The sequence below is a fragment of the Microcaecilia unicolor genome, chromosome 3, assembly GCF_901765095.1.
Source record: "Microcaecilia unicolor chromosome 3, aMicUni1.1, whole genome shotgun sequence".
Classification (NCBI taxonomy): domain Eukaryota; kingdom Metazoa; phylum Chordata; class Amphibia; order Gymnophiona; family Siphonopidae; genus Microcaecilia; species Microcaecilia unicolor.
Window position 1 is genome coordinate 531,342,346 of NC_044033.1, and position 10,444 is coordinate 531,352,789.

A 10,444-nucleotide genomic window follows, 5' to 3' on the forward strand; every position below is an offset into this window, starting at 1 on the left:
GAGAGAGAGAGAGATATGGGGTGATATTTGATTGGGGGGGGGGGGGGGACAGACTGCACTATGCTGGATGGGATAGCAGAGAAAGAGAGAGTAAAGGTAGAGAGAGAGAGATATGGGGGTGATACTTGATTGGGGGGGGGGGGGGGAGACAAAGGCACCAGAGAGAGAGAGAGAGAGAGAGAGAGAGAGTAATACTGGATGAGAAGAAGAGAGATAGTGATGGTGGGGGGGGGGGGGGGGAGGAGAGAGAGAGACAGGATAGTGATGGTGGAGGGGGGGAGAGAGACAGGATAATGATGGAAGCGGATTTGGGATGATGCTGGATGGGGAGGAAGATTAAGAGATGCTGGATGGGGAATGAGAGAAGATAATGGTGCATGGGAAGAGAGACAGACAAGGTGATGCTGTATGGGGGAGGAAAGAGGGGGTGATTTTGGATAGGGAGGAAGAGGGTGAAATGCTGGATGGGGGAAGAGAGAGAGACAGGGAGATGGTGGATGGGATGAGAGATAGATGGGGTGAAGCTGAATTGGGTGGAAGAGAGAGAGAGCAATGATAGATGGGGGAAGAGAGACAGAGATCACAATGCTGGATGGGTAGAAGAGAAAAAGACACTAATGCTGTAATGGAAAATTAGGCAATACTTTTTATTGGACCAACTTAATATATTTTTGACCAGCTTTCAGAGGCCAAAACCACCTTCCTCAGGTCAGGACAGTATACCATAAAAGCATTATACCACCCTGGCCTGAGGAAAGAAGTTTTGGTCTTTGAAAGCTAATCAAAAAAAGTATTAAGTTAGTGCAATGACAATATATCACCTTATGTTCTGTTTTTTGATTTATTTGTATATTTCTAAAGTAGTGATTGGAATATATCAGTTTTGGAAATTTGCAGCTGCTATCTTTGTTTTGCACACATCACTGTTTCTTTTTTTCTGGTGTTGCTATGTATGCAATGTCTGGCTTCTTGGAGGTTCAGATTAATTTTTGTCTATATATTTATATTTTTAGGTTATGGTTACTTATTCTGTATGTTCTCTGTGTGTGAAGGAGGCTAGGTATTCTGTTAAGCACTGAATGTCTGTGTAGGATCAGTCTGTATTAATCTGGCTTGTTAATCTTTTTCAATAGGTATACTGATGTTCTAGTGCCCACTACAATATTTATGTTGCTGCTTTTTCCTAGGAAGACCCTAGACCCTTGTTGTGAGATTTCTAGATGTTAGTGCTATTATGGTATGGTAGAGTTGCTCACAGTTTCGCAATGACTTTTGTAGATTTTTATATTACTTCACAATATGCCTGGTACAGGATGTTGGGTTTGTATTTAATACCTCTCATAGTAGTAGCTGAAGGTGAGTTGCATTCATGTACAACAGGTATTTTCCTGTCCCTAGAGGTTTACAGTCTAAGTTTGTACAGGAGGCAATGCAGAGTTAAATAACTTGCCCAAGTTCTCAAGGAGCAGCAGTGGGATGTGATCCCTGGCTTCTCTGGTTTTCAGTCCACTTCTCTAACCCATTAGATAACAGTTAATACAAATAATACTTTATCCAAACATGTTTGATAACTCTACAGTAAACTAAAGACCAGCAGATCTAAAGCCTGTTGGCCAATTGGCAACTTACTAAAAAATCTGATAGGCTCTTTTATGGTTGCCAGTAACCATAACATTTCTGTTACAGTTCTGCTGAATCCCACTGTTCACGTAGCCAACAAGAAGATGCTGGACTGGGAGCTAGGACTGACTAGGAGCCCAGTGTTAAAGTACCTACATATATTTCCAGACTACTGCAAAATCTGTTCTGTTTAATAATTTGCATTATTGTGGTACATTATTTGGATGTTTTTGGCATATAATTCTCTGGAGTGTATTCAGTGTGCATAATACCATCAGTAATAGAGACACTAGGGGGAAATAGCTGGTGCATATGCACCAGAGAGACAGCGAAGGGGTCCTTCACTGCTGTGTTCAAATGTACCTCTATCCATCCCTTTACTGCTTATGCTTACATGGGTATTGCCACCACCCTAAGGATTTTAACTAGTTCCCCTCCCCAACCGCAGCCTAGCCTCCCCAAACAGATGAGTCACTGACTGCATATGCCTATGAGGATTTTAACCCTCCCCTCTCTCCCAGCCCTTCAGCCTTGCACTGGCACCTATTTTAGAAAAGTCTGCTCCCCCTGATGTCAAAACCTGGCTACACCTCTGAATTAAAAATATACTAAACAGTACAAAGAACCTAACATTTTTAGGTGCTTGGTAGCAATATGTGAGATGTTATTGCCAATGATTCTTTCTACTTAAGATACTCACTAAACACAGACATGGCTGCAATCACACCACTTATCTTCCAGTCCCCTTGGTCAAAACTACATAAGTGCATAAGCATCGCCATGCTGGGACAAACCAAGGGTCCATCGAGCCCAGCACCCTGTCACCGACAGCAACCAAAAGAACAAGCAATTTTGTCCTGCCCATCCTAGAAAAACTGTATTATTCCCTCGTCCATTCAATAACATTCTATGGCTTTTTCCTCCAGGAAGCCGTCCAACCCTTTTTTGACGTCCTTAACCACCTTTTCCGGCAGCGAATTCCATAGTTTAACTACGCGTTGAGTGAAGAAAAATTTCCTCCGAGTCATTTTAAATTTACCACACTGCAGCTTCATCGCATACCTTTTTGTCCTAGTATTTTTGGAAAGTGTAAACAGATGCTCCACATCGACCTGGTCCATTCCACTCATTATCTTATAGACCTCTATCATATCTCCCCTCAGCCGCCTTTTCTCCAAGCTGACGAGCCCCAGCCTCTTCAGCCTATCCTGATAGGGAAGTCGTCCCATCCCCTGTATCATCTTTGTCGCCCTTCTCTGCACCTTTTCCAATTCCATTATGTCTTTTTGAGGTGTGGCGACCAGAATTGAACACAATACTCGAAGTGCGGTCACACCATGGAGCGATACAATGGCAGAATAATATCCTGATTTTTGTTTTAAATCCCTTTCCTAATGATGCCCAACATTCTATTTGCTTTCCTAGCCGCAGCAGCACATTGAGCAGATGTTTTCAACGTATTATCAACGATGACACCTAGATCACTTTCTCGGTCCGTGACTCCCAACACTGAACCTTGCATGATGTAGTTATAGTTTGGGTTCCTCTTTCCCACATGCATCACTTTGCACTTGTTCACATTAAACGTCATCTGCCATTTAGACGCCCAGTATCCCATTCTCGTACGGTCCTCTTGTAGTTTTTCACAATCCTCCTGCGATTTGACTACTTTGAATAACTTTGTGTCATCGACAAATTTGATTACCTCACTAATTACCCCCATCTCTAGGTCATTTATGAATATGTTAAAAAGCAGAGGTCCCAGCACCGATCCATTGCAATATTGACCTTTTAATCCTACTCTCTGTTTCCTATCTTTCAACCAGTTTTTAATCCACAGTAAGACACTACCTCCGATCCCATGTCCCTCTAATTTCCTCTGTAGTCTTTCATGAGGGACCTTATCAAACGCCTTCTGAAAATCTAGATACACAATATCAACTGGCTCACCTTTGTCCACGTTTGTTTACCTCTTCAAAGAAATGCAGCAGATTGGTGAGGCAAGACTTCCCTTCACTAAATCCATGTTGACTTTGTCCCATTAGTCCATGCTTTTGAATATGCTCTGTAATTTTGTTCTTGATTATAGTCTCTACCATTTTGCCCGGCATCGACATCAGACTCACCGGTCCATAATTTTCCGGGTGTCCTCTGGAACCTTTTTTAAATATCGGCGTTACACTATCAGTACCCTAGGGTGAATATTTATTTATTGCATTTGTATCCCATAAATAAATAAATATGCATCCGGTCCAGGAGATTTGCTACTCTTCAGTTTGCAGAACTGCTCCATTACGTTTTCCAGGTTTACAGATATTTCAAGAAGTTTTTCCGACTCTTCAGCTTCGAATACCCTGTCCGGTACCGGTATCCCACCCAAATCTTCCTCGGTGAAGACCGAAGCAAAGAACTCATTTAGTTTTTCTGCTATTTCTTTGTCTTCCTTGATCGCCCCTTTTACTCCCCGGTCATCCAGCAGGCCAACCTATTCTTTTGCTGGTTTCCTGCTTTTAATGTATATAAAAAAATTTTTACTATCAGTTTTTGCCTCTAACACTATCTTTCTTTCAAAATCTATTTATTTATTTGCAGGCTCAATGTGGCTTATATTATGTCGCAATGGTGATCACCATTAACAGAATAAGAAGCTCGGCATATTGTTACAATTAAGGTGCGAATAATATCAGGTAAATTAGGGTAAATACATAAATAATACAATACATATAAGTAAGAGCAGGATAAGATATAATGTTCAATAATGATAATGTGATTAAAGTAATCAAATTATAAGAGATCAATATTGGTTGGTTCTGGTGTAGATTAGGAGTCAAGTCATTATGGAGGATTCGTCTTCAGTAACTTCCGGAAGGTTGTCAAGTCATGTATAGTTTTTATGGTATTCAGTAGTTCATTCCATAATTGTGTGCAGAGGTAGGAGAAGCTAGATGCATGTATTGATTTGTATTTAAGTCCTCTGCAATTGGGGTAGTGGATGTTTAGGAAAGTACGTGATGAACCTTTTGTATTTCGTGCTGGTAAGTCTATTAGGTCTGACATGTATGATGGGGCCTCTCCATGAATGATTTTATGAGAGGTGCAGATTTTGAATGCAATTTGATCTTTTAATGGAAGCCAATGTAATTTTTCTCTAAGGGGTTTGGTGCTTTCATATTTCGTTTTTTCGAATATGAGTCTGGCTGCGGTGTTCTGGGCAGTCTGGAGTTTCTTAATGGTTTGTGCTTTGCATCCTGCGTAAATGGAAATACAATAGTCCAGATGGCTCAGTACCAATGATTGCACCAGCTTGCGGAATACCTCCCTTGGGAAGAAGGGTTTCACTCTTCTAAGCTTCTACATTGCATGGAACATCTTCTTTATAACATTTTTCACATGGCTATCTAGGGTAAGATTTCGGTCAATTGTAACACCTAGGAGTTTCAGGGTGTCCGCAACAGGAAGAGTGTGGCTAGGTGTATTTCTTATCAGCGCTTTGCATCCGACTTGACATTCCTTATGCTGCTTATTTTCCTCATTCAGTTCCTTCTTCCATTTTCTGAAGGATTCCTTTTTAGCTCCAATAGCCTCCTTTACCTCACTTTTTAACCACGCCGACTGTCGTTTGGTTTTCCGTCCTCCTTTTCTGATACGTGGAATATGTTTGGCCTAGGCCTCCAGGACAGTGTTTTTGAACAGCATCCACACCTGTTGTAGGTTTCTTACCTTATCAGTCGCTCCTCTAAGTTTTTTTTTTTTTTTTACCGTTCTTCTCATTTTATCATAGCATTTTTAAAGTTAAACACTAACATATTTGACTTCCTATGCTTACCTTTTTGAAAGCAAATTTCAAAGGTGATCATATTATGATCACTGTTGTCAAGCGGCCCCCGGGCCGCTACCTCCCGTACCAAATCATGCGCTCCACAAATGACTAAGTCTAGAATTTTTCCTTCTCTCGTCGGCTCCTGTACCAGCTGCTCCATAAAGCTGTCCTTTATTTCATCGAGGAAGTTTACCTCCCTAGCGTGCCCAGATGTTACCTTAACCCAGACTATATGGGGGGTAATTAAAATCCTTTATTATTGTGTTGCCTAATTTATTTGCCTCACTAATTTCCTTTAACATGACTGCGTCCATCTGCTCATCCTGGATGGTAGTACACTCCTATCACCGTCCTTTTCCCCTTTACACATGGAATTTCAATCCACAATGATTCCAAGAGGTCTTTTGTTTCCTGCAGAATTTTCAATCTATTTGATTCAAGCATCTCGTTAACTTACAATGCTACTCCTCCCTCAATCCGGTCCACTCTATCACTACAATATAATTTGTACCCCGGTATGTCAGTATTCCACTGGTTATCCTCCTTTCACCAGGTCTCAGAGATGCCTATTATGTCTATTTCTTCATTCAGTGCAATAAATTCCAATTCTCCCATCTTATGTCTTAGGTCCCTAGCATTTGCATATAGACACTTCAAGCAAGACTTGTTATTCCTTATCACATCATGTTGATTACTTAACAGTATTATTTTACTATCTTTTATCTGGTTTTTATTATTTTAATTTAAGGACATTGAATCAACTACAGTATCTTTTGCAATCTCACTATCAAGAAACCCTGTCTTCCCTGTTTGGGCGATATCTTTGCAAGATATCTTATTCCGAACCATACGCTTTTGTGCGACTGTCAGCCTTCCCCCAGTTCCTAGTTTAAAAGCTGCTCTATCTCTTTTTTAAATGATGATGCCAGCAGCCCAGTCCCATCCCGGTTAAGGTGGAGCCCATCCTTTCGGAATAGGTTCCCCCTTCCCCAGAATGTTGCCCAGTTCCTGACAAAACTAAAACCCTCCTCCTTGCACCATTGTCTCATCCATGCATTAAGACTCCGGAACTCTGCCTGTCTCTTGGGCCCTGCACGTGGAATGGGTAGTATTTCAGAAAACGCCACCCTAGAGGATCTGGATTTGAGCTTTCTTCCTAAGAGCCTAAATTTGGCTTCCAGAACCTCTCTCCCACATTTTCCTATGTCATTGGTACCCACATGTACCAAGACAGCCAGCTCCTCCCCAGCACTATCTAAAATCCCTAGGTGACGCATGAAGTCCGCCACCTTCGCATCAGGTAGGCAAGTCATCAGGCGATCTTCCTGTCCACCAGCCACCCAGCTATCTATATGTCTAATGATCGAATCACCAACTACAACAGCTGTCCTATCCTTTCCCTTCCGGGCAGTAACTGGAGACATATCCTCGGTTCAAGAGGATAGTAAATCCTCTGGTGTGCAGGTCCTGGCTACAGGAGTACTTCCTATTTCACCTTCTCAGAGACCTCCCTCCTCCAAGGCAGCACAGAGGCTACCTGACTGGAGGTGGGACTTCTCTACAACATCCCTGTAGGTCTCGTCTATGTATTTCTCTATCTCCCTCATTTCTACCAAGTCTGCAACTCTAGCCTCAAGAGAATGAACACACTCTCTGAGGTCTAGAAGCTCCTTGCATCGAGCACACACATATGACATCAAACCAACCGGGAGATACTCATACATGTGGCACTCAGTGCAAAAGACTGCTGACTCCATCTTAATGTTTTCAAGTTTTTCAATCTTGTAGGAGCTGCTACAGTATTAAGAATGTTAGTCTGATACGAAGAGTCTTTTAGTTCATGCAGTAAAGGTCTTACAAAAATAAAGATCACAGAGTAACACACTGACTTACAGAAGGACCTGTTGTAGTAAAGGCGGTTAGCTTAGTGAGGTTTAAAAAAGGTCTGGACAGCTTCCTAAAGGAAAAGTCCATAGACCATTATTAAATTGACTAGGGAAAATCCACTGCTTATTTCTGGGATAAGCAGCATAAAATGTATTGAACTTTTTCGGGATCTTGCCAGGTATTTGTGACCTGGATTGGCCGCTGCTGCTCAAGGTGTGGTGATGCACACACTCTCATGGCTGCGTGCCTCCGACCTGGAGAATAGGCTCCAGCAGCGGATTGCGGATGCTCCTTGATGGGGGGATAACATTTTTGGAGAAAGGGTCAAACAGGTGGTAGAACTCCACAAGCGGGACACTGCCTTCGACAAATTCTCCCACCGGGCGCCTTCAGCATCTACCTCAACTGGTAGACGTTTTTATGGGGGAAGGAGGAAAAGTTTGCTTTTCACTAACCTACAATTCCTCCTTTAAACCCCAATCTTTAAGTTCCCAAAGCACAAAGCAAAATAGTGTTCACTTACCAGAGAAATGCCCTCTTCTCTCGAAACTTCCATTAAAGATTGTACCACTGTTCCAGTTTTTGAGACCTTGTTTTGCACATTTTTTTTTTTTTGCTTCCTCGGTTTGTGTACTTTTGGTCCCTCTGTTTTGCTATTTGGTGAGCTCCAGAATGCCTCCAACTTTTAATTAAAATGGATAAATGTGGCCAGTGTATGTATCAGTTATCCATTTGTCAGGGCCAAATTGTAAACACTAAGAGGAAAATTCTATAACTAAGCACCTCTAATTAAGTGCACTGATGTCATGCACTGAGTGTCAATGAGCAACTGTCTTCAAATTGGCTGCCAACTTGTGGTGTTCTACAGGGGTCACCTCTTTCACTACAATTATTCAATATTTTCCTAAGCCATTTACAGACGTTTTTGGAGACCTTGAATATTTTGTCACAGAGTTATGCAGATGATATTTGTATTATGTCCAGGGTTGAACACCTTACATGATACAATTCAGAATGTACAATGCTTGGTTACAATGGTTGAACAGTGGGCAAAAACTACATTTTTTTAATTAAATACTCAGAAGACCACACTATGGTTTGGTGACCAATTACATCAAGCTTTGTCAACCAATGTATCTTTAAATTCAGGAGAGACTCTTAAATTTGAAGATAGGTCAAGAGTTCTTGGAATTATTCTAGACTCTAAATTGACTCTAGAACATCAGGTAAATGCACTGGTTAGAAAGTTTTCTGTGCATTGCGTGAACTTAGATCTATCAGATCTAGTTTTCAGTCCCGCTAATTTCAGAGTTATTGCTCAGTCAATTCTTTTACCCAATCTGGATTATTGTACTGTTCACTTATGGGTCAACAAAGCAAGAAGTCTTCAGTTGCTCCAGAATACTGCAGCTCGACTAATCAATAGGAAGGGAAAATATACTGAGGCTACTCCCATTATTGAACAATTTGCACTGGCTTAAAGTTGAGTCGGATTCATTTTAGACTCCCTTGCTTAGTTTTTAAAAGTGTATCCAGGCTAAATTCAGATAGTGTAAGTCAGTTATTTCTCGTTCCAAGTAGGAGATTATATTCATGAAATAAGCAAAGATTGATATTAGATTTTTCGTCTTTGAAAGGAGTGCCAGAGCCGGTGGTGGGAGACAGGACTGGTGGTTGGGAGGCGGGGATAGTGCTGGGCAGACTTATACGGTCTGTGCCAGAGCCGGTGGTGGGAAGCAGGACTGGTGGTTGGGAGGCAGGGACAGTGCTGGGCAGACTTATACGGTCTGTGCCAGAGCCGGTGGTGGGAAGCGGGACTGGTGGTTGGGAGGCAGGGATAGTGCTGGGCAGACTTATACGGTCTGTGCCAGAGCCGGTGGTGGGAGGCAGGGATAGTGCTGGGCAGACTTATATGGTCTGTGCCAGAGCCGGTGGTGGGAGGCGGGGCTGGTGGTTGGGAGGCGGGGATAGTGCTGGACAGACTTATACGGTCTGTGCCCTGAAGAGCACAGGTACAAATCAAAGTAGGGTATACACAAAAAGTAGCACATAGGAGTTATCTAGTTGGGCAGACTGGATGGACCGTGCAGGTCTTTTTCTGCCATCATCTACTATGTTACTATGTATGTTACACTGTTGGAAACAGGATACTGGGCTTGATGGACCTTTGGTCTGTCCCAGTGTGGCAATAGTTATGTAATGTACATATGCACTATGGGAAAAGTTTCTCACTGACTCTTAGCATACAAAACATGTTTACAAATATTAAGCTTCTAAGATACACACATATGAAGTACACAGTGACATCACTTACTCAAAATTGGGGACTGACTCTGTCTCTGAGATGAGGCCTGGAAATTCTGACTGCTTTCCATGATATTTAGAATTGCTTCTTCATTGATTACTGCTTCCTCCTGTTTGTTGGAATTCCTCCAAGTTTTCACTAAACAAAAAGACAGCAACAACTCAAAGTACAACTCCACAGGCTTATGCAAGGCTTTATTTGACCAACACCAGCTTCATCCACATATCTTCTATGCTGTTTCAAACTTATAACATATGGTTTTCAAGCATGTATTTTACTTCATTGTGCGGACCTGTATTTATTCATACTGCGTATTAGGTGTATTTATTATTTGTACTGTTTTAGGATTAGGTGTATAACTGGGGCATCAAATTCCATTAAATAAAAATAAAACTACATAAATTGTTAAAGACTATTTAGAGCATCACAAACCCGGGTGTTCTCTGAGGACAGCAGAAATTAAATCCTCATAATGATGATGTCACCGACAGAGCCCAGAGCAGGAAGCACTAGCCAGAAAGCAAAAGTAATTCACCTGCAGTAGATGTTCTCCAAGATGGTGACGAAAATAGCAGATCAGACAAATTTTCTTTTCTTCAACATTTATTAGCTAAAAACAAGACACAAAAAAATACCCAACACTGGCTGTGTTTCACTCATGCAAGGGCTGCGTCAGGGGCACTACAACAACTAAATTTTCACCAGCTTGGTATAACAACAATAGTGTACACAAGATTTATTTATTTAACACATTTATACCCCACATTTTCCCACTAGTCGCAGGCTCAATGTGGCTTACACAATACCGTAGA

General features: G+C 41.7%; 1 protein-coding gene across 2 annotated transcripts in view; it reads right to left on the reverse strand.

The window, feature by feature from the left end:
- The window catches only part of REV3L (REV3 like, DNA directed polymerase zeta catalytic subunit), a 567,479-nt gene that overhangs the window by 374,349 nt on the left and 182,686 nt on the right, over positions 1–10,444 (reverse strand). For both annotated transcript variants that reach the window (XM_030199216.1, XM_030199218.1), the window contains exon 10: positions 9,642–9,770. In XM_030199216.1, the coding sequence (XP_030055076.1) occupies positions 9,642–9,770 (129 nt within the window). The remainder of the gene's footprint in view (positions 1–9,641; positions 9,771–10,444) is intronic.